Below are 24,455 nucleotides of genomic sequence, written 5' to 3'. Positions count from 1 at the left end.
TAACCTTCTCAGAATCTCAAGAATATTAACCCCTTTTAACGTGAAATATCTTTAAATGAATATTTGTACTGGACCAAAATTTGAAAGTGACATATTACTCGTACAATTTAATCCGACAATTAACTAGGAACTCCTTCGATGCTCTTCACCTTAAACCTGGTCATTGAAGGAATCAAAGTAGATTTCTGTTCTATTATCACTCTCATTACCGATACATCATATAAAACAGAACAAAATGAAGGATGCCTGCTACAAAACTTTCATTCCGGATTATCTCACCTCCTGTATGAGAACAAATTGAGGGAAGGAATACAAAAATGTAAAGTACTGAAGTCTTTTCACAAGGTAAAACATGAACTCCCTTGTAAAATATGTGGTTGCTTGAGCACAACCAAAGACCTGGCTCTAATACTTCAGAGACATTGATACGATTTTTACAATGATTCTTGAACATTAGTACACAGGCTACTCAGGATTGCTTCCGATTTCCTTTCATAACAAAGTCTTGGCGCATTAGATTTGCTCGAACGAGCATAGCTCTAGTTTCTCTCTGAAAATCAGAGCCGGTTTGCAGCACTCGCTGAAACGTCGTATTCCGTTGGTCTGCATGTCGTGCGTACAGAATCTTGTTGTGAGAGTCGATTCGAGCCTGCAACAATACATTAAAAAAAACAATAATTCAAAATCCTGACAAAATTGATCATTTGCAATGGCTCCTTTACGTCAGGTTGAAAGTTTGTGAATTAAATCAATACGTCTCCTCAACTAACCCATGAACCAACGCCACAAGCACAAGACGCACAAGGTATCAAACAGAATACATACTGCTATAAATGAAAGCTTAATATTGAAGGAAACGAAAACGTCACAGCAAAATACGTGACGTTGAACAGAGTGGGTTACCGGAAGGGTACCTGAATCTGATTTTCCGTGATGAGAGCAGCTAGTTCTTTCTCTAACCCTGCTACACTGGTCTTAAAAGAGCTGGCCATAGTGTTGAGATCTACTGAGATGAAAGGATTCGTGTACTGAATGAGGGCCTTGTGACTTATTTGTTCATATAATGTCCCCACATGATCGTATAGATGAATATCAAGTAATAATTGAGGTTTAAGTTTTTGCAAGTATCCCAAGCAAGAAGCATATCGACTGCAAAATAAAACAAGAAATAAAAAGGAAAATAAAGAAACCTGGTCAGCAGTACAATCCTGAGGTATAACGTAGTACATGTTCAAAAGCCGTTTAAGCATAAGGTAATACCAAAACAGTTTAACACCACCATAATTGTGTATTATACACTTGTTTCTAAAGAAGACTTGCTATAAACCTATCAGCACACTTACCGCTATAAAATTACTATTAATTTACCACGACATAAACTGCGAACCGAAAATTTTAATTGTCTGAAAACAAAGGAGTATCAGTTGGTACTAAAATAATTCGTACCTTGCATAAAAGTCATGGATCAGCTCTCGCACTTCAGGGATCAGTTCCAAAAAATTCCGGAAGTTGATGTTGTCGATCACTTTACTCTACAAATACAACCATCAAAACTTGCAATGAACTAACTGCAGCATGATAAACCTTACAAACTCAAGTTAAAACATAACAAAGCAGTTTACCAGCTGCAAAGGAAGCCAAAACTACAGCATTGGGTGTGAGGAATTTTCAAGAATAAATCTCTCCTACCGGGCTAATGCCAATCCAATGTTCGTAGAAACCCTCTAGTTTTTGAACCTCGTCTCATATCATTAAATACATCGACTAAAACCATGTTTCTCTCTCAATAGTGCCCCGATTCTCTACTCCAATTCCTCTCAAGTTTCCAACCAAGAGAACGGACAATATCCTGTCCTTGTGGCAGTTGGGGACGATCACCAATTTCATTTGGCATTTACTCCTTCTTTCCCTCGGTCTCTCTTTCTCTCATTCGTCTGTACCTCTGAACTCTCGATGTCTCACACGTACCCCTTGAATGCAATGGAACATAACCCGTTCTAGAAATTTTAGTTGTCACCAACATACTGTGGTCCTGGCCAAAATTCACATTAAAATTATCAAAAGAAATTGGAACTCTACCTTAAGCTCAGCCCTGTCGAATGATGCAAGAGCGCAAAGACCTCCATATGTTGCAACATCTTGAGGAGCTGTTACATCTGAATAGTTGCTTCCCAACTCAAAGTTCGTGTCAACAAACTGCGTAAAAAACCCATGATATGAGCTGCTACGCCACTTCAGAAGTGTCTGGAACTTAATCCAACTACGTCACTCGCATCTCTCAAGGACCTGAACACGGGCAGCTTTAAGCATTTCGTCAATTACAACTGGAGTACCAATTCACCCCAAAAAATAATCAAAGCTATTTGGCTAAAAACAAAGCTGAAACTGAAATCTCAGAACAAAGAGAGCTCCTATGCACGTTACTCAACCTTAGTTGTGACTTTTATTACCAAGACAAAATTTGGGATCAAGCAAAGTAGACAATAAACATTTGGATAAAGTCAGATGAGTACCTTACGCGCAGCTAACTTGTACTTCTTACTCTCGAGGTGTGCTAAACCTGCCGCACATTTAAGTTTAGCAAGCACCACGGGGTCTTGCACGTCGGGAGTTTGATCAGCTTTCGAAACGTAATTTGAGACATGAACAAAGTGTCCAAGCTCAATGCTAACCAAAATGACATTTAAGCACATAGCAATTATGTGTTTGGAGGTCGTACAATAGTCCCGGGTCCGCACATAACATTGGAAGGCTTGCTGAAGATCACCGCGCGAATAATGAAAATCGCCAAGGTCATTGTAGCCCATTCGTATACTCTCCTTTATCAGGTTTGTCTAACAGTAGAGAAATGTTAAAAAGGAATTCTGGATACTCTAAATTACTCTTAATTCATAAGCTGAAAAACTCATGCACCTTCAAAATATCAAAACATGATAGTAATAATTAAGGGTTCAACGTACATAATAAAGTCCTGCCACTTCCATCGCCCTCCAATATTTCAGAATAAATTCTAAAACCTATGTTCTCAACAGAAGGACCAGAAAAAGCACCTTATATCCATTAAGTTCCACTTCGAGTTTTTCCTGCCGCTGTGCAGCCCGACGCTCCACCGTATCAATCCACTCCTGGTCCAATCCGTAACCAAGCCCCAAGCGTCCATTCAACCTTTCCACGCATTCCTTAAATAACACCGTGTTCTCCCCCTTCCGGATCTCATCCAGCGCCATCCGCAACGCCTCGAGATCCAAGTTGCGGGAATTGCAGTGATCCGCGATAAAATGCAAGCGAGCGATCTTCGTGTGCCCCGTATACAGACTCGCGTAGCTCTCCACATCGAACTGCTCCGGCGTCGCTTCTGTCGGCCTCCTCGCCTGATTCTCCCATCCGTCCATCGTCAGGCGCTAATCCACCCTGACCAGCGAAACCTCTCACCAGTCTTGCTGTTTCCCCCTTCAAAACTCACCGCTACGTCGATCTATTCTCATTTTTAGCTCTAATGTGGCCGAAACCACCTCACCTGTGAACTCCTGAGCTCATCTACAACCGAGTGACAATCAAATAACACCGATTGCAACAAGTAGCGATCCAATGCAGCAAGCTCAATAGCAATTGGCGCTGATTGCTCCGTCCTAATACCAACCTGAGCATAATTTAGGGCTTTGATGGGTATTGCCAATTTCGGGCCATGTGAATAAGAACCGGTATTATCCGTGTCTAAGGTCGATCCGATTATGTCCAGGTATTTGAACCCAGTTATCACGACAATATCAAACGACGGGTACGATGAAAGCGTTCATACACGGATGGATGAAACACGGAGAGTCAAAATGCAAACGGATGTTCTCATTTTGGTTCTACTTTTTTTCATTTTTTTTTTTTTTTTTTCAAATTACTTGAATGATAACTGTGATTGAAAACGTGCAATTTATTACACAAATGTCTTATATGTGGAAAAAACACTCCTCCTAGCATGTCCACATATACAATGCCTATCACTTTACTCTTTTATTTAATTGGGAATTCATGTATAATACTAGTATTTGATAGTTTGCACAACTTATTAATACTTCTAAAGTGAATCATAGCTATATTAGCCTACTACATGACATATTTTTTATTCCTACATGTCTTTAAAACCTTATTTGAATCTTATATAAGATAATTTTTTAAAAAAAAAATTAAAATATAAAATATATATATATATATATATATATGAAGAAATATTAAAATTATCCACCCATTTATTGAATCAATCTACCATATTGTGATGAATGAAATGAAAGTTAAGATCAAATGGAAGAGAATAATAGTCTATTTGAAGGTTATATTTTAGGATTATTGTGGGTAAAAAAATATAACCTTCAAATAAATTGGATTTCTTATAATCTTGATTTTACCTATAGTTTAACCCAAGATTGTGCTAGGCAAGTAGAAATCCATAAGACTAATATATCCTAACCATTATTAATAGGTGTGAGAGCTTTTATGTATATTGCAAAAGAAGGGTCAACTTTTGTTATATATGCTACATCTATTGTTGATAGATAAAAGATTAGAAGTGACATTTCAAGCTAATACTAAGATTATAAAGATATTATTAAAAAATATATAAATATCCTTTTAGAGCATTGTCTCTATGGTTGTTCAATTGATCTTTAAGAAAGAGCTCAACTATTATTCAGACCAATCTATAGCCTATCACAAAATAAGTTGGTTGCACTCAAAGAGTATATTGATGAAAATTTGGCTAAAAACTTCATATGCTATTTTAAATCTCCTACCTAGGCTACAATCTTATTTATGAAGAAGGAAGAAAGCTCTTTGCAAATGTGTGTCGACTATCAAGGACTCAATAAGTTCATTACTAAAAATAAATATCTTCTATTTTTAATTTTAAAACTTCTTGATCAACTAAATCAAGCAAAGATGTACATAAAAATAGATCTATAGAGAGCATACAACTTGGTATGTATTAACAAAGAAAATAAATCAAAAAATATGTTTTGAATCATTTATAGACAATTCAAATATAATATCATGTTTTTAGACTCATGAATGCACAAATTGCTTTTCAGCATGTAATGAATGATGTCTTTTATGAATTTTGTAATAATTTTGTTGTTTATTATCTAGAAAATATTTTGAATTTTTTTTAAATTCAAGTTTAAGAATAAGCTATTTTATTTCAAAGAAAAATTATATATTCTAAAAAATAAAGCACAATTATTTGTTTTTATAAGCTCATCGCAACTTTCTAACAACCAAATATTTTGAATACAACAAGACTTTGGAGCTAATATGAAGAGATTTTTGGTGGCCTCAAATGTGAAAGGTAATTAAATAATTTTTATAATTATGTAACATATGTTCAAGATCAAAAACTTCTCATTATCAACCTTATAGACTTCTTTAACCATTACCTATTCTAGAACAATCATAATCTTCTATTTTTATAGATTTTATTATGGATCTTCTAGTCTTAAATTCATATGATTCTATATTCATGATAGTGGATTGTTTTGTTAAGATGGCATTTTTTTTTATTATGTGTAAAATCTATCACAAGTAAAAAAAAATAGCTAAGTTTTTCTTTGACAATATTTATTGCTATCATAAATTACCTAAGGATATTATATTAGATATGAAGATTCAATTTGTATTAAGATTTTAAGAAATATTTTTAAAAATTTTAAAAATAGATATAAAGCTATCTTTGATCTTTTATCCTCAAATTAATGAACAAACATAGTATATAAACCAAGTTTTGGAGTCATATTTAAGTTATATCATTAACTATTTATAAGATAATTAGATAAATCTTTTGCCATTAAAAAAATTTGCTTATAATAATATGATATATTTTTCTAATAAATATATTTCTTTTCTAATTATAATTATCACCTATACCTTGATGCTTTTGACTTATCAAAAATTAATAATCCTATAACAAAAGATTTGGCAAATTATTTATAAGAATTACATACAACAATAAAAAAAAAAAAAAAAACAACTAAAAGAAGCTCAAGAACAACAAAAGACCAATGTAGATGCCTATTACATAGAGCAATCTCAATTCCACATTAGACATAAAATATGATTATTTTGTCACAATATCAAGATTAATTATCCTTGTGACAAATTAGATTATTATAAGCTTGAATTATTTCCTACTTATAAATAAGTAAATTGCATTGCTCATCAATTACATCTATTAGAATCTAAGAAGATCCATCCTATATTCTATGTGTCTCTTTTTGAGCCAAATAAGATAATGAATATCTTTAGAAGAAGACAAATGCCACTTCTTCTTATAGAAGTAGATAATAATAAAAAAATTGAGATAGAAGAAGTTTTAGGTTCAAGTCAATACCAAAATAGATTAAAATAACTTATTTATTGGTGCAAATATGATATTAGTAATTGTATATGGGCGCTTGCTAAGAATCTTACAAATATAATAAAGAAGATTGATGCTTTTAATTAACAACATCTATCAAAAATAAAATAAAGAATAGCAAGATCCATGAAAGATGATGATCGCTTCTTGTAAAACTCATTTCTAGAAGGAAGAAATAATATCATTGATATATATATTTATCTAAATAAGAAGTATTAGTTAGAAAGTAAATGTAGATAGATTTAATATTATCTTGTGGTAAAGCTTCTTAGAAGCTTCATAGATGCATATTTGACTTTATATATGTTTATAGTTGATTAATAGATTAGAAACTTTGCCAACTAGCTAGCCATATATTGCACGTATTGCTAACTTGTAATATAAGCTAACAATATGGTGGATAAATAAGAAACTTATCTTATAAGCTAAGATATGTGTCTTCTAAGGTCAATACATATTGGAGGTCCTATAGAACATCACCAAGTAGCTCCTAGTTAGATAGTATATATGGAAATAAGAATGAAGCCTTCTTCACTCTTATCAATATCTTTCTAATCTTTAACCTTATTTTAAGACTTTCCAATATTCTTATCTTTTGTAATATTTATTTTAGTTTAATATTATACCATCTTTGAGTGATTATCTAGTCTTTTTGAGTAATATAAGAGTAATATGATCTTTCAATTCTTCAAGTTTCATATCCTTGATATTAGATATATTTAGAATTAAATACAAGATCTTCATTTGAAATAAAATATTTTAAAAAAATAACTTCAATTATTTAAAATATATAATTTTTAATCTTTATATATAATTCTACATTCTTAAGTTTTTGTAATTCATGACAAATATAAAATTCATACTCTTCTGTAATATAATATTCAAAATATATATATACTTGGTTCAAATTTTAGTCTATTATTAATTTCTTTCTTAAATGTATACAAAGATGTATGATCTTCAAAGTCATATTTTTGTACACATCTTAATTTGATTCAATTGATCAAAAAATTTAATATTAAAAATATAAAAAATCTATTTTTTATAATAATTTTATAAAGTCCTTGATAATCCATGCATATTTGTAGTCATTTGTCTTATTTCTTCACAAATAAGATAGATGTCTATATTAAAGCTTTTGAATGGTGTATTAAATTTTTGATTAAGTTTTTATTAATATATTTATTGATTAAAGCTATCTTATTTTATAATAAGTTATAGATTGGTTTAATTAGTAATTAATTTTTTTTTGAAGATTAATTTAGTAATCATAAGAATAACATTTTAGAAGAACGTCAATTTCTTTTTAAAATAAAAATTTGGTTGTATTAGACTTATGATTTTCTACAAAATTAATAAAAATCTTATTTTTCTATAAAAAAAGTTGGAATTACAAGAAATCTAATCTATTCAAAAATTATACTATTAGAGCCATGATAACCTAAAAGAACCAGGTTGAAAAGAGATCTAATTACATTAAATATTATTGATCTATTGTGATAATTTGTTTCTACTTATACATGAATATTTTCATGAATAACACTACTAGTATATTAAAGACAACTATTTATGACTTCTTTATGTATGAACTTATTTTTCATTATTAAAGATATTTTATATTTTTTTAAATAAAATCTTCATCTAAAAAATAATTGAGGCTTTTAAATTTTATAAATTGGAGGCTTATTAACCTTTAGATTCTAAATAAATATCTATTGCAAAATAAGATAAGGGATCTAAGGAGACAATTAGACTATTTAGTAGGTGTTGTAAAATTTTTGACTCCATGGTTTCTATTGTAATTGAACAAAGTTTTTTTTTAATCCATTGTTTTCTTTGATAGCCATGCTATTCATTTTGTAGTTGCATTGCTTCTTTGAAAAATGTTGAACAATATGCTTAAATTTTCTATAATATAAGTATAATAGTTTTTTAATAAAATCAAATCTTTTTTTGCTTTGTGAGATGTTTAAAACATACAATATCAATTTTTATAGATTCTAATCTTAACAAATTAGTTTCTAAAAACTTAGGAATTATTGTCAAATATTTATTTATTTTTCTTCAACCAAGTCTTTGTTCTTCACATCTTTTAAAAGTCAATTATTACATGCAATGGCTTCAATAATAAATTATGCCATTGAATATGCTTTCAACATTGTTAATAATAAATCATTGATATGATCTTTTAATCCATATTAAAAATAATTAAAAGATGGCTTTATTATTCCAATCTATATTACAAGCAAGATTTTGGATTTTGGCAATATATATAGTAGCTAATCATGATCTTTGTTGTAAACATAGAAGTTTGGTCTTTGCTTTCTTTTTTCAGTTACTTTTTCTAAATCTCGCTATAAATACTTTTAAGAATGAATTTAAATCATCTAGGACTTATGAATCTTTTTTCATCAAATATGCAAATTAAAAAAAATACTTCTAAATAAGAGTGTGCCCATGAATCCAACTTGAATAAGTTCATTATAATATTGGAAAAGATGCAAACTTAGATAGGACTTGACTTGTTATAGAAATCCTTCATATTTTGATTTTGTTCTATCAAACTTCTCTAGCATACTAATCCTTGCCTCTCTCATATTTGTAATAGTAAGACTTCTTGAATTCAATTATAGGATTGATTTATTTTTTTTTGTCAACTATACAATTTTTTAACATAGACATTAGATCTCATTGTTGATTTTTTTTTACAAGCATAGGAATAATACTTTAATAATTGATATTGGTAATAAATGAGATTTTCACCCTAAAAATATTGACAAGGTCATGAAGATTTGCAATATTCGCAAATTTATTCTTACTTCTACCAAATATAATATCCATGATTTTACATTCTATCTCTATAATAGATAAATTTAAAAACTCTATAAGTCAAAATAGAAGAAGATATTATACAATCTCTAATATCAAATAAAAAAAATTACAAATAAAGATAGTATATTATTTTTAATAAAATAATTAATGTTAAAAAATCAAAAAATGTTACTTTAAAAGGTAAATAATCTATAATCTTTAAAACATTAGAAAAGGAATGGACTAATCTATTTGCTTTTAAAATATATTATAAATAGTAAATTGGCACTCTTGTAAAATTAATAAGGATACGATTCAAAAAATAAGCAAAGAATTAATATAATCTTGTGTTACTAAAAAAGAATAAATATTTATTCAAACATAGTTATAATAATAAATTTAAAAATAGACATTGCTAAAAATAATAAGATTGAAGACTTTTGAAATAAGTCTAAGAACAAAAGATAATGATGGTAATGAGAAAGGTATCAATCTTGTCTCTATATACTATCTAATTAAAAAGCTAATGACAAAATTTTAAATGGCATCTAGTATGCATCCAACTTGTAGAACATGTGTCTAACTAATAAGGCAAGTTTTCAACATATACTCCATATAGCCAATTTATTGGCCAGGTTTTCAACGTATCAATCACCTATCAATATTTAGAAAATCAACTCTACTTCTATAAAGCTCTTCCACAAGATATTATCAAATTTACTTACTTCTACTAATTTCTACCTAATTCCTCTAATTGAAGTATTGCTTTTGTAAATATATTGTCTATAACAACATCACAATTTAAGTCATTGAACTTATATTATTTTGGTTTTTATTATTTCAAAAATTATAAGATTATATATTGAGTAATTATGGTTTATTAATAATATAATTTTAAATAATTTTAAAATATAAATAAAATAATAAAAAATATTATCCAGTTTTAGCAAAAAAATAATAATTCAATTTTTTAACCAAAGAATAATTTTGAATTTTTATGTCTTATATAATAATACAAAAATTTTAAATTTTAAATAAAATAAGTTGATATTATGTATATAAATAGTATATTTATAAATTTATATATGAGCTTAAAAATCAACTTATGCTAAAATTATTTAATACTAAAATTTTTATTTTTTATTAAAAATCTATGAATATTATACATTGTGAATATGAATTTTTTTTTTTTTTAAAACATGTTAAGGATTATTTTTGGCATTGTAATATTTTGAAAAAATAACAGTCTCATTTATTTAACTTACTTAAGTATTTTTAAAATTACTTCTTCATTTGACAACAATATATCATTAGTTTTTATAAAATAATTATACATTAAAAAACCTTCTTTAAAAAAATTAAAATTTTCACATAATATTTTGTTAGTTTTATTACTATAAATATTAATTTAATTGAAATTAAAATAAATTATCAAATTAATATGCATATCATGAATACAATATCTAATCTACATTGTAAGTCTGAAGAAACACACCATATGAATCAAGCAATCAATGGTTCTAAAATATTCAAAGACAAACCATAGTTTAGAATGAAATATGAATAGTATTTAAGATCTAGCTTTCTCCTATTGCTTAAGAAGAAGGAAATTTAAGAAATTCTCTACTAAAACTTGAAAACATAAAATATAAATCTATAGAAGTTGTCAATGCTGAGGAGGTTCAAAACCCTATTTAAGCAAAGAAAAGGTATAAAATTAACTAAAAAGATTATATATATATATATATATATATATATATATTCTACGTGTAAAATCCACTCCCACGGTTGAAACATTCTCAACTCCACATGAATAGTTTTATTTGAACTCCTCTTCCCTTTTGGAGACATGTTCAAAGAAACTCCATACAAACTCCAATCAGTCGCGGTCTTAGGTACCGCGCAACCATCCATAAAACCATGAAAGCGGATCCCATCTCCGACCGAGCAGGGAAGAAGCAGAAGAAGGCGACCTTTCACGTAGCTCCCGTTTCCTCCGACGAAGGGGTTTGGCTTCGACGCGGATCGGAGCATCACTTTTGCGAATGCCTTTCAACCGGTTTCGTGACTGTGAATAATTTTAGGCATTACAGTATCAGAATTTTGGCATTTTCGCGCTCATCCATGTCGTCGCTACAGGGTACTCACTACAGGGTACTGGCTTCGGGTTGAGTGAAAAATAGCAATGTAGATGCGGAGGATATGAATTGTTCACATTCTGCTATTCTTCTGTGCGTTGTGTCCACGGCAAATTGGCGAATGATGGGGCGATGTTAACAGCTTTCAGAGACTTGTGGAGTTAGCCCTCCGTTGCAGTTAACTGTCATGGCAAAGGTATGCATGCTTAAACATTGACGAATTGGTTTAGGTACATATGTTTTTGCTCTTCTGTCCTTATCTCTCGGCACAAGCTGTTCGTTCGTCGATTCGCTCCGTGGACATGAAACTTCGGTGGTTCTGGTATGCTGGTCGAACGTTCTAGAAGCTGGTTCAGACACGACCCTTCTTCCATCTTTGCCTGCCGGACGAATAAGATGGACTTTGTAATGTTGTTCACGACTAAGTATCAGTAACAATTTCTCATAAATCCTTTCGTCGCTGTGGAGGAATTCTGCTCTGTTCTGAGTGATGTTCGTCAACTGCGTCTTCATCAACAACCGGATCTGCCTTGTGACTTTTGTACTTTGTGGACATTGATTTTATGCCCAGTGTCCTTATCTTTTTTTGTTATGAAAATAGAGGTAATGACTAACGAACGCCGTCAAAATACTCTTCAATTGTAGCAATAGAAACCGACATGGCTTATTGATCGCATGCCGAGTGGACAGCATCTGAACGTAGCATTCTATTTCTTGCGTTTCTTCGTGGGTCTCAAGTTCCATTTTTCATTTGGCAAAGCATTTATTCTCTTCAAAACACTGTTTTGCTGTCCTGCCTTGGATTCCAAAGTCTTTCTAAAGATCATGGCCGACAAGAAGGTGAACATTGACGACACCCCACCTGCAGGCAAGCTCCTGATTTCTATTTGCAAGAATGTGGTCGAACCTTGCTTTTCCTCTGTTAAAGTTGTTCGTAGAAATGATTTACATGTAGATAATCTTTGTTGGGGGATTCACGCTGTGGTGTTGCTTGACAGATGGAGTCGCACCTCCAACCGAGGATGAGAAGCCTCCTCCAACGTTCGAACAAATGTGGTTCAATGACCCTGTCGAGGTGCATACCGGCACCTTTTCAGTGTTTCCACTTCATATGAATGCACTTGTGCGAGCTGCCTTGCAATAGTATTCTGCTATGCTCTCAATTATGTCATCACAAATGTTTTATGCTTTTTATGCATTAAATCCTTCAAGGCACTGAATTGCAATGTGAAAGTTCATATCTAAATTTCAGCGATTCCAATACATTGCCTTAGCACATACGGTAGCAGAAGCCTACATGCATTAGAGGAAATCACTAGCTCCAGCCGGTCTTCAGAAAGCACTTACATCTTACCTGGCCTAAGAAACGAACTAAACCCACATAATGAAGGCTCCACGTCACGCCACTCCAAAGAATTGAATTATTTAAAGAAAAGTGCAATAACGCAGAAAGTAACTGACAAAAGTATCACTCCTGAAAAAAGATCGAGGGCGATTTTGTGCGTGCTGCTAATCCTGTATTTTGTTGCAGGGTCGGGAGGCGCAGATGTTAGCGTTAAAGCTGCGAGATGGTGTTGTATTGCGTGCTGAAACCAATAGGATCTATCTGGTGGGTTGCTTACTCTTTTTATTTGACATGCTTCCGTAAATGTGCTGATCACAGAACTGGATTTTGTCAGAATGAAGGGATTTCACTGACTTCGTCGAGGCGATTGACACTTACTTGTTGATCAGCACTGCCCACGCGCTCAATTCGCCATTACGAACTGGTATGTGCAGGAAAGAACTGGTATCGTGACATTCTTGCTGCAAGGGTTAAAACACTTGGCGAAAGTAAGGTGCCCACCACATCCTTCAACGTCTGCTATGATTAAGAGGATATAGGATGTTAAAATTTTACCAAACCTTCCGTAAATAAACTAAATTATACGGCAAATGATTTCAATGGCAAAATTTACAAGCCCTTACAAGTAACAATGTTCCAGGCCAAGTGACCCAGCCGAATGGTTAGCAGCGTTTTTCCTGAAGAACAACCCACGCAAAAATATGATCATCACACCACCCAAAGTAGTAGATCCTGATAATCCAGTTCCCATTGGGTAAGCTAAAAGGTTAGGGCAAGGGCGCAACGCCGATTGTGTCACTACCTGACGTAGTGAAAATCTCCCCTCAAGAAAAGACATGGATAGACTAAACCCCAAAATCTATGGACGCAAATGCCTATGACAGTGAGCAACCTGAAATTCATCGCTAGACAGCAAAAAGAATCATACAATGAGAACGACTGGGGCGTGTACTCCAACAATGATCTAAGAGATGCCCAAGATGTATGAGGAGACCAATCAAGATGACAAGTACCTTCAGGTTGTTAGGTATCAAAAGAGATCAGAGTAACTATAGTAATATAATATGCAAACATGAAGTATATGCCAATTCAACTCTCAATGAAACTTCTTGCCCAAGAGTACAGCTTTATTCATTCAAAATATCTGCCATTGCTCTATGTTGTAGTGCCCCACTTAATAACCACCGAAAATAAGCAGTACATAATGGAGGCTTCTATATGTACATTTAAGAAATTCATTATTCACGAACATGTGCTGTAAAAAACTGAAGTTTCTGTAAAAGAAAGCGATTGTCAATAACTGTTGGACCGATAATCTTTAATTCTCTGCCTTCTCTGACCTGCAAGGCAATTAAAATAGAGATTTATAAGTAATTGTGACCCCATATCTATCAAACCATACTAATGAATAAAGCAAAACCTAACTCCTTCCAATACATAAGTTAGCTACATTCGGAAACAAATACACGAAGTCGACAAATACTATGGCTACAGGTAGATAACTGTTTGCAAGAATCGCAGTTACATGAGAGATACACAATATTCTTAAATTACACATGAAAATGGTTACAAAATGCTTCTTTACACTCTTTGAATTAACTTGTTGCGGTCAACCATGCCTCGAAAGGTAGGAGATAGTCTACACGCAAGACATCACCACATGCAGTAATGATGATCCAACTTCAAAGATATACTACTCTCAGAATCGCACTTGCAAATTTTAAAAAACTAAAATTCCTCTCCGTTGTTGGTAAAAGACCCATCAACTTGCCGAGAAATAAGAATACTAATCTTTTGCGAGGTGTAGGAAATGAGGAAGATGAGGGGGTCAACTCACTTCCGGACACAAAATCTGAACTCTCTTCCTCTTTTCAAGTCTAGTTCGCCCTCCTCCAACTGCATGACCACATCAAAACATCCGTCGGATGAGGTCAACCACAACAAGAACACCGAGCTTCAAAACTGTAGGCTTCATATGTACCAGAACACCCGCTACACGTAACAATATTACAAAAGTACAGTATTTCATGTACGCAGCAAGACATGCAGAAACCTATGAAAGCGAGGTAGCAGATTCTCCTTACTAGGATAATTGTCCTGTCCATTGAAGAATGTAACAAGGAGATCGTGTTCAGGTTTAAGGACAACATTTTAGCCTTTTAAAAAAAACTGTAGGTATTGGTCGCTTACTGGATCATTTCCATAGACGGACTGGTAGCAATCAGGAGATAAACATTTCATAGCACAATTCTCCTTGTCAATGGCCGATGCCTTGCAAGCTTCACCCCATAGTCCACTGTAAAAGTACGAGAGAGGTTTAATTATAAACCCAACAGCCTCGAAGCAATACCTGCTATCTTTTGATAGAAATGCGCCATAACATATTCAAAAAATCTGGAAAATTAAGTCAGGCCAATGCGAGGAGAAAGGGTTACAGACTTGCCTACATGTCTATGTCTTGAAAGCAGGCGGCCATCCGCTGACGATACACTTTCTCCTGCCATTTCTGCAGACGAATGTTATTAACACCACGTGGAACACGGCATGAAATTTCAAATCTCACTAGTTCTTGTATCCTAATTAGGGACAGCAAACATAGAATTCGCACAATATCATGCACATCCTGCCGACATCATGGAAGAAGAAAATACTGCCAGCAATCCCAGCCCATCACATACTACAGATTGCGATAGTTAGCCCTAATCACAACAGAAATGAATCAGACACCTCAACCTGTTGACAACAAGGGAAATTGCAGCCCTGCAGTTAATGAATAGAGAGGCAGACGTGCGTAAAAAGATTGGACGCGGATAAAGTAAGAAAGTGCGTACAGCGAGAGGAGAAGGCCCGTAGTGACTGCTGATAGCCTGCACAGGAGACGCTCCTGCTCCAAACACAAAGAAACACAGAAGCACGAGTAGGAGAGGAAATCTGAACATAGTGGTGACCATCGTCGCAGCAGAAGTCAGGTTCGAAGTTCCAACGCAACGTGCCGCAGCATCAGCATCTCCCCGCCTCTGAGACAGTATTCATATCCGAGGATTGATCCTCTCAATGAATCTACAGATTGTGAGCTCGTCGACGAGAGGAAAGCCAGACTGACGAGCTCGGTGAAGCATTCTGCTTCTGGATGCTTCAGTGGACTGATTTCCAATGGCCGTTGTAGTCGTGGAAACGACGAAAATATTATGTGTGAACAAATCAAAGTACAAGGAAGAGCTTCTCCTATGACCGTGAAGGCGACGTAGATACTGCACCTTTCAAAGTGAAACAAATTTGTAGAGCAAATAAGGTTTTCTAGAGTCCTCCAAACAATGGACTTTAACACAATTTTTTCAAAGATATAAATGAATATATATATATATATATATATATACGGAGTTGTTAAAGCTACACACCACATTACTGTTTTTTTAAGAAATATATGAATATATATAGATAGGGAGTTGTTAAAGCAACACACCACATTACTAACTCATGATCAATTCTGTCCATCTCTATTTTTGTTCCATGTCCCTTGTTCCCTATTCCCTAAAAAACAATATGATGATTAATTTGTTCCGTGTCCCTAAAAATTAATCGTCATATTGTTTAGGGGGTGTGGCTTTAATAACTCCCTATATATATATAACACAATTTGAAGAACTCTATTATATAATCTATTCAATAAATGGATATAATTTTCATACATTTAAAATCTAGGTTGATTAATATCAATAAATATAGATTTTTAAATGGAATATATTAAGTATCATAAGATTTATAAGAAAATATGATAAAATAATTTATGTATATTATATTTGGATTCAAGTTCTATACTTGTAAAGAAAATGGGCTTAAATACTTTAAAGAGATTTAAAAAATTATTTTCCTATTTTACATGGTTTTTATTCTTAAAAATATATAGTCTAAAATCTCAATAAAATTAATATCATGTTAATTATTAAAATTATATAAATATATAAAATTATACATATGGCATAAATTTATATACCAAATAAATATTAAATCTCTAATATGATAGATTATTTGTAATAAGTTGGATGATTGTATTTAGAATAAATTCTTATTGTCTTTTATATTTTGAAGTTTTATTGCACAAATAAGCTTTTAATGGTGTCTAATCTATTTAAATATAAAATAATATTTTTTAATCAATTTTTAAATAAAAACTATTTATTGCAATGTAATCAAAATATCCATTACATATGAATTATAATAACAAAATCAAAAGTTAATACTTAATAACTACATGATATATGTTAAATTATACATTTATACATTATTTACTTAAAATATAGGAATGTGTTTTAGGATAAACTATTGTTGAATTAGATATCATTATAAATAAATCTTTAAAGTGAATATTTATATAGATAAATAATCTAAATTGTTCTAGTTTTTTGATATATACTCTTGTTTTGATAGTTCGAAGATGGCAATGATAGTCCAACAATGATGAACACAAGAGAAGATACATTGCTTCAAAAGATGTAGCACACAAGTCTTAAAAAATTATTTTAAAAAGAGTATGACCTCACATATGGATGGAGTTTTAATTTTTTATAATTGCATTAACAACTTTTATTGATCTTTCATTTTACAGTTTCTCAATGATGCAATTTATAAAATCTAAAAACACACATTCAAAAAAGAGCATCACCTCCTAAATTTACAAGATAAAACTCTCAACTTTAGATTAAATACCATTGATAATAATTCATTGAGTGAAGTTTGGAGACAGTTCTACAAAGGCACCCCAACACTAGTATTATTTTATGAAGGTTGTTGCTATGATGTTTCGATGAATGACCCTTGACTACAAATAAAATACATTATTATTGAATATTGTATAGTTGTTATAAGTTGATAGAAATTTTTGTCTTTGATATTTATATCTCTGTTTATTTACAAGGCATTAGCAACATATTGGTACTACTTATCTTTACACTTAAACTTTAATAATCACACTCTAAAACCATGTATTTTGGCTTTGTACATTATGATGCTACAATCCTATTTGCAACAATGTCATTAAAGATTAATTACTTCTATTTTGGAATGTAGAAAGTGAGTTGTTAATATTTTAGTTTTCAATTATATAAATGACTTAAAAAATGTACATAAAAAAGGTTTAAGAAATAATATATTAATTTTTGTATTTGGTAAGATTCTCTCATCCATTTCAATTCATAACCTATTTCTTTTTTAGAGGTTTAATAAAAAAATATTATCTAATCATGTAAAACAGAAAATGAAGAAAAATACATATTGTTAAAAAATTTAAAAGCTAAAATGATAAAAATGTTTTAGAGTGTAGTTCAACTTTTTGTATTCGTTTTCTTAATGCTGCATGCAAACAAGGGCTGATCCCCAAACAAACAGGGAACGCGTTCGAAGCTGATGAGATGAGCCATGCCATACAAAAACGTTAACGAAGATGCGAACGCGGCGGACTCGCCTGCGAGCATTTCATCGTTGCTCCCAGTTAGGGTTTGGTTTGCATACTGACCTGCTTCCATGCCCGCTGCGAGGTCCATGCCCTATCACCTGCTGGATACTGCTGTGGTTTGATCCTGGTTTGCCGGTGCTATCATCACTGAGCTACGAGATTCGGGTTTCTCACGGTTAGCGAGTGGGCTTGAGTCAAGTTATTGAGAAAATACTGCGGTGAGTGCTGGTTTGCTTTCCTCAAGGGAATGAGTGGGAAGTCTTTGTGTTTTGACTGGAAGGCGTGGCAGGGCGAGATTTGAGCATCATGTGATTATCCGCAAGGGTTGCGCAGGGGTCAGGTCTGAGGACAGGTTCACCGACGGTGAGAGTTGGTTAGTGTGGCGGAATGAGAGGTTTTTCCTGAGGTTTTCGTGGTTTTTCCTGAGGTTTTCGTGGTTTTTCCCCAACTTTACCAGGGATGTCTGGATTGAATTCTGGTCTCGGAATCCTGGGATGGCTCTGGATGGACATATGTGAAGAACTGTACCCTGGCGTGTTCTGTTTTCCACGGAATTATTGGGTGATTAGCACGACATAGGGTTACACTACTTTTTCTCCACTTCGGGTGCATTTTGACGTGTACTTATGCCTAGCTTTAAGCAGACGTAAGCAGGTTTCGAGAGTGCAGCAGAGATACCAACTCGCGTTTGGTTGATTCTGCCCACGTCGATATGAATCGTAACGTTAACAAGGATGAAAATCAACCGGATGTTGTTGTCACCAAGAAAGCTTTTAATCTGGTAAGCTGCTGTTGTCTCCGTGTTTTTCCACTTGTGGAGTTTTTCTATGACACAATTTTTTTCTAAGTTTTATTTAAGAACGAGGGGCCCGTGTTTGAATTTGAGGGTAATGGGGTTTACTTTGAGATTAAAGAACTTGGGATGTTACAGGCATGTTCATGGGTTCAGAAGATGTCTGGAGGAGCTGATTTCAACGTGGAAGAAGAGTCTAAAGGTTTGCCTGAGGATGGCATTCCCGATGTTCGGCCACTGAGGTAAGATTGGATTTTTGAAATCTTAAACATTAGTATTCATATTGGATATTTTGAGAGACTTCTTGTTGGTCCTTTCTTCGTATTTGACAAACTTTTTCATGTCTTGCAAGTGACTGACGTCGTTGTATTTTTCCAGGCTAGGATTAGGGGCCAAGTATCTCTCACATTCGCAAGCCAATCATGTAAGCAGTCAAATCGACCGTAAACTTAGGGCTAAGTTGGTGCCTATGTCTAAGACCGCGTCGGGTTATCCGAGAGGCCAGAAGGAGAGAAGTAATTTCAGGGAAGAAGCGGAAGTGGGCAATAACGTTGACGAGGACGAGGACGAGGACGAGGAGGACGATAGCCGCACTTCAATTTTTAAGAAGAGGTCCTGTGCGGATGTCAGACCCGCATTGATATACTCAGACACAGTTTCTATAAAGAAGAAGAAAAAGGGGAATTAGTTCTAATGCATGTGAAGTAAGGGGTTACATGAATAGATTTGTATAGAAAGCAGGATTGCAACAAGCCAAGGCTGAATAGGGACCGCAAGAACGTCTGTATTTTACAAGATGTTACATGCATGGAATGTGTTGAATGCGATATATCATTGACTTAAGAACTGATGATTGAATTTGTCACTTGATGATTATGATCAATTTACACTAACAAATGGGGTACAGTATGGTTGGTCGGTAATTGTACGGAATTTCACTATAATTAATGAGAACGGTACCATGTAACAATTACAAGTATATGGTACTTTATAAAATTGAAGATTATGACACTTTCTATAACAGTGTTATTACAGTGTCATAATTTGAAATTTAGTTTATTCAGTATTTTTCGAGTTGTCTGTACTGTATCAGTAGGTCAGGGAATGTTGTGAGAGTACTTTGGGTAGAGCACTACAAAGTAATATACCCACGTTCTCTCAATAGACGTTGGTCTATGCCACTATGACAGGATTCGTTGAAGATTTGCCCTTCGAGAATCAGAGTTGAGGCACAATATGTGTAAACACTGAAAAGAAAATTTACTGACCCGTCAGATCCTAATTCCAAGTTGTTAACAGCACAGCCATAGCTCTGATGACCGTCGTGATGGAACATTTCATCATGCGGGCAACGACGTTTAAGTAATGCAGACAAGGGAGGGCAAAGAGATAAAACCTAGCATTGTAAATCGAAAGTTGAAACAAGAGGAATTCCTAGAGCATTCGAGAACAGGTCAACTAAAATAATGTGAGACGGATACGTACAAAGAGTACAAAGGTATCCAAATCCCCATAAAACGACACAGAACCAAGTAACAAAAGGCTGTATCTGCGGATTCTGACGCTTGCAGTATGGGATCGGCATAAGGCAAGTAACACGAAACAGACTTCGCGCAAGTGGCTTCTCAACCATTCCGGCGACATCGGCTCTAGCACATGCTTAGGGCAATTCCATCATTGACAATCAGACTCGCCCGGGGTGCATCGTGCGTCGACTGAAACAAACACAGCAGCTACCGTCGCAAGGAGAATAAGCCGTATATTATCTCTGAACAGAACGAGCCTCATCGATCTTAGTAGTATGGTGTGTAATCAGCTGGTCGAGACCATCAAGAGTAGCAAATACACTTTTAATCATCGGCTCACACACTTCAAACGGACAAGCATTGGCAAGATGCCAATGTGAGGAAAAGACAGACAGAACTACAAGAAATAACATTAACAAAAATCTACAAAACACTACAGGACCAGTAACTACCTCCATATCTCTCACAGATGCAGCAAAGCGTACCAAGATAGACAACCCAGAACGGCAGAGCTAGGGTTTATATTCACACGTATTAGGGTTTCTGCAGGTTTCTGGAAGTGCGTCCATTGAATGGAAAGCATGATGTCGATAAGTGCCGACGAATGTTATGTGAAAGAATTATGGTTTTCCGGAGATGAATTATTCATCCAGCATACACCATGTGCTTGTTGTAGAGGTATTCACACAAATAAAGGCATAAACTGATGCTTTATTTAAATCATTTCCTATTGTTCTCGTAATTTAGTTCCAAATACACATTGAATTAAATTTGATTATCAATATGTTAACGAGATAAAAACATCAAGAATGCAGATATAATTTTATAGACAATTCTAGGTTTCAATAAATTATTCCATACACACTACAAACATAATTAAATATATTCTTAAAAAATATAAACTTTAGTTTAGGGGAATGTTAAATAAACCCACCCTTTTACTAAATCGAACCACCCTATCTTAACCATCACTAGAAAAATCATGGTTCTCAGCCCCGCTTGTTCCCAACCCCGCTCCCTCCGTTCCCGGCTCTCATCCCGACCCGCCCCCCGTTCCCACTCAAAGGTTTCGCGGTCGAGTTGCAAAACCAGAGGGTTGATACAAGGCAGCCTGACGTTGGGAATGAACTCGATGGGGTAAACAGCCCTCGTATTTTCTGCAACAAACATAACTCAAAAGATGAGCTCTACCAACTTCTGATAAATCAGTTGTGTAAGATTAAGATAAGTGTGGAAAAGCTGGTGGGTTCAACATTTCAAAATCAACACCGAATGGTAGTCATCGATGAAGAAAATCAGCTTCAAAACTTGTACAACAAACACGGAGTCCGTAGAGGGAAGTTGGAAACTGTACCAGTTATTGATTTGTCGATTAGTCGATTCTGCGACATCATCAACAAAAATAATTTCCACCCATGCCATTACAAACTGATACTTCTTCGCAAATCCACCACTTCGGTCATTGATTGCAATTAATGGGTATTTGTCAAAGATAGGATTAGTGAAGCATGATCCTTCAATCACTAGTGTTTCCACAAGAATTAATTATGGTTTCCTCCAGTTGTCCTTCATTTCAATTTGTAACACAACCGTTGACGATACATGATCATGAATATTTCTTATTGGGGAGGGGACAGTTTATGGCGCATGCTGCCAGCCCGGTTTCGGCAGTCACGAAGTTGTCATTGAAACTCCCAACCAGCAACTGTCGGTTCCAGAACTTCCAGCTTCACATAGCTGAGGTACTTTGATCGAGAAGCTACATGCTCCCAAACTATTCTTCTCCTTGATTCTTCTGTTTTTTGAGCGATATGCTCGTAATTTCAGTACTGGGCAATATTTCAAATGTGTTGAGGTCAGTTTAATGCTTAGAATTGCAAGCGTACCGATCACGCCGGGAGCAGAACCCGGTTGTATGAGACGTGCACGATGATCGGGTGTAATGAAGGCTTTACAGCAACGAGTAACAAGAGTAAAGCGATTGGTGTGGCAGATCGCTAGGTCTCTCCAAGCGTCGACACTGCCCTGCTGTGGAAGGTGGCTGTGCAAATTTGGGGTAAAATTGTGTTGTTGCAGGTGTTAAAAGCGTATCAAACATATGATTTCTTTGACAAACTAACGAGATATTCCTTCTGAAATATATCAATCATCAATTCATTCAAAGATAGATCATGTTTCATTAAAACGAAACCATGTAGACATCTTGTACATCACAACATCAACCACATAATAAAACAAAGTATGAATCTGGTAATCAGTAATTGTGCACCAGGCATAATAAATTGTGCCTGGTGCATTCTCGATGAACGTGCTCATCCAAAGTTGACTATAATTCATTCAAGGGAGTTTGCACCTCCACATCCTTCAAACTTTTTATCCAACTGGCACATTTCGAGAAACCACTAGAAGCCCTAATCTACGTCCATACAAACTGTAGGTCGCAACTTTCATCTAACAATCTTGGTTGGCTTGGCTACATCGCTTCGAGATCTGTCGGGGGAATTCAGCTTGATTGAGTCGTGTTGTTTAATTGTTGAGATCGTTTCTTTTACTCCGTGGTTTCTGTTCCTCGGTTCGGCTATTTCGTCAATGCCTGTCCGCTTGAAGTGTGTGAGCCTATGATTAAAAGTGCATTTGATACTCTTGATGGTCTCGGCCAGCTGATTACACACCATACCACTAAGATCGATGAAGCTCGTTCTTTTCAGAGCTAATATACGGCTTGTTCCCCTTGTGACGGTAGTTGCTGTTTTTGTTTCAGCCGACGCACGATGCACCCCGGGCGAGTCTGATTGTCGATGATGGCATTGCCCTAAGCATGTGCAAGAGTCGATGTCGCCTGAATGGTAGAAAAGCCATTGTCGCGGAGTCTGTTTCGTGTTACTTGCCTTATGCCGATCCCATATTGCAAGCGTCGAAACCAGCAGATACAGCTTCTGGTGTACATGTCGGATTTGGGAGAAAAAGTGCTGAGAGTTGTTTTATGACGGTGTCAAACTTCGATTTGTATACTCTGTTCTCAGATGTCCTTGGATTTCCGCTTGCTGTTGCCATCCTTGCATACAATTAGTCACACACACTATCCGTGTACACTGCGGGTATATTGTTTTTCCTATGACTTTACAGGCCGTTGCCCTAATGATGATACATTCCATCACGACGGTCATCAGAGCAATAGCCGTGCTGTTACCAATTTGGAATTACGATCTGACAGGTCTCTGAAAGCATCCCTCTTGTGAGACCTTGCAATTATTTTGCCTCAAAACGAGAACTGGTTAAGGGCCAAAACGATCACATTTAGATGGAACTAGATCTGGTGGAATTGAACGATGTATTCTACGAAATGTGCCCAGAACGGACAAGAGAAGATGAAGACTTGCGAAAAAATGAGAACAGAATCGAGGTATTAAAATTGTGCCAAATGAAAGACGTAAAAATTCGAAGACCGCTGTGAAGCAAACGTGCCAGTACCACCCAAGGTATCGATGCAGTGCATACTGACCTCATACTAATGTGAACCGACAGACTCGACGGCTTAGCTTTGTACTTCCGCGACCTGGACCTCACTGCACAGGTGCATGTGGGTATGAGCGAGGTATCCACAGGTAAACGTCGATAGATTGAAGCTTGATAGAAAAGAGTGATCATGAGAGACAGCGCACTGTCCCAGATTACCGCGCAGGGTGAAGGTTTTGACGGGGAAAATGTGTAGATCTTGTTGGAAAGAGGTTGGCCACGGCCTTCAATCTATCTGGTATGCAGCAGCCCGGAAGCGCGTTCATGACAGTGAAGAGAGAGAGAGCACATTTGAAAAGTTTGAGAGTACGCTTACAAATCAGCCACAAATGTGTGCAGTGTCAAAGGACCAATGCCGTGTAAACACTCAGAATAGCAAAACTTGGCGCTGTCGGAAACGTAAAGCATCGCCAAGGGGGTGACGCGGTACTGATGTAGGTTTGGAGGACTCACAGACCCTGCACACAGTGACCAGAG

The 24,455-nt window shown here is 34.8% G+C and overlaps 4 protein-coding genes, 2 long non-coding RNA genes and 1 other non-coding gene across 14 annotated transcripts; 2 read left to right on the top strand and 5 right to left on the bottom strand.

Moving 5' to 3' along the window:
• Positions 1-243: 243 nt before the first annotated feature.
• Positions 244-3,651, bottom strand: LOC112284274 (COP9 signalosome complex subunit 1). Of its 2 annotated transcripts, XM_024523950.3 has the most exons (7): positions 3,051-3,601; positions 2,720-2,834; positions 2,514-2,596; positions 2,080-2,196; positions 1,447-1,532; positions 915-1,149; positions 244-649 (listed from the first exon to the last, which is right to left on the bottom strand). In XM_024523950.3, the coding sequence occupies exons 1-7, from the start codon at positions 3,390-3,392 to the stop codon at positions 470-472; spliced, it is 1,158 nt and encodes a 385-aa protein (XP_024379718.1). In that variant the 5' UTR covers positions 3,393-3,601; the 3' UTR covers positions 244-469. The 2 variants fall into 2 exon arrangements, with proteins under 2 accessions (XP_024379718.1, XP_024379717.1); XM_024523949.3 differs by having other exon boundaries at positions 2,514-2,834; positions 3,051-3,651.
• A 7,512-nt stretch (positions 3,652-11,163) lies between these two features.
• LOC112285233 (uncharacterized) lies at positions 11,164-13,832 on the top strand. 6 transcript variants are annotated; one of them, XM_024525925.3, is made up of 7 exons: positions 11,404-11,542; positions 11,815-11,949; positions 12,158-12,214; positions 12,345-12,421; positions 12,878-12,955; positions 13,126-13,184; positions 13,332-13,832. In XM_024525925.3, the coding sequence occupies exons 2-7, from the start codon at positions 11,910-11,912 to the stop codon at positions 13,447-13,449; spliced, it is 429 nt and encodes a 142-aa protein (XP_024381693.1). In that variant the 5' UTR covers positions 11,404-11,542; positions 11,815-11,909; the 3' UTR covers positions 13,450-13,832. The 6 variants fall into 6 exon arrangements, with proteins under 6 accessions (XP_090107859.1, XP_024381695.1, XP_024381693.1 ...); XM_090251733.1 differs by lacking the exon at positions 11,815-11,949 and having other exon boundaries at positions 11,164-11,542; positions 13,126-13,179; XM_024525927.3 differs by lacking the exon at positions 11,815-11,949 and having other exon boundaries at positions 11,164-11,542.
• Positions 13,798-15,745, bottom strand: LOC112285234 (uncharacterized). The gene is made up of 5 exons (XM_024525928.3): positions 15,523-15,745; positions 15,139-15,197; positions 14,882-14,987; positions 14,529-14,587; positions 13,798-14,031 (listed from the first exon to the last, which is right to left on the bottom strand). The coding sequence occupies exons 1-5, from the start codon at positions 15,640-15,642 to the stop codon at positions 14,010-14,012; spliced, it is 366 nt and encodes a 121-aa protein (XP_024381696.1). The 5' UTR covers positions 15,643-15,745; the 3' UTR covers positions 13,798-14,009.
• A 2,460-nt stretch (positions 15,746-18,205) lies between these two features.
• LOC112285141 (uncharacterized) lies at positions 18,206-19,765 on the top strand. Of its 2 annotated transcripts, none has more exons than XM_024525711.3 (4): positions 18,206-18,361; positions 18,788-18,924; positions 19,075-19,178; positions 19,315-19,765. In XM_024525711.3, exons 2-4 carry the CDS (start codon positions 18,856-18,858, stop codon positions 19,622-19,624), a joined length of 483 nt encoding a protein of 160 aa, XP_024381479.1. In that variant the 5' UTR covers positions 18,206-18,361; positions 18,788-18,855; the 3' UTR covers positions 19,625-19,765. The 2 variants fall into 2 exon arrangements, with proteins under 2 accessions (XP_024381479.1, XP_090107857.1); XM_090251731.1 differs by having other exon boundaries at positions 18,601-18,924.
• A 94-nt stretch (positions 19,766-19,859) lies between these two features.
• On the bottom strand, positions 19,860-20,986 carry LOC112285142 (uncharacterized). Its single transcript, XR_002970607.3, has 2 exons — positions 20,915-20,986; positions 19,860-20,704 (listed from the first exon to the last, which is right to left on the bottom strand). It is a non-coding gene; the product is annotated as an uncharacterized LOC112285142 (long non-coding RNA).
• LOC112285246 (small nucleolar RNA SNORD24) lies at positions 20,717-20,799 on the bottom strand. Its single transcript, XR_002970636.1, has one exon. It is a non-coding gene; the product is annotated as a small nucleolar RNA SNORD24 (small nucleolar RNA).
• A 1,718-nt stretch (positions 20,987-22,704) lies between the features above and the next one.
• Positions 22,705-24,213, bottom strand: LOC149988525 (uncharacterized). The gene is made up of 2 exons (XR_016504098.1): positions 23,965-24,213; positions 22,705-23,506 (listed from the first exon to the last, which is right to left on the bottom strand). It is a non-coding gene; the product is annotated as an uncharacterized LOC149988525 (long non-coding RNA).
• Between the last annotated feature and the right edge of the window lie 242 nt (positions 24,214-24,455).

The sequence above is a fragment of the Physcomitrium patens genome, chromosome 7, assembly GCF_059467195.1.
Source record: "Physcomitrium patens ecotype Gransden chromosome 7, ASM5946719v1, whole genome shotgun sequence".
Classification (NCBI taxonomy): Eukaryota; Viridiplantae; Streptophyta; class Bryopsida; order Funariales; family Funariaceae; genus Physcomitrium; species Physcomitrium patens.
Note: the sequence above shows the minus strand (reverse complement) of the source record. Positions and strands in the feature narration are given on the sequence as shown.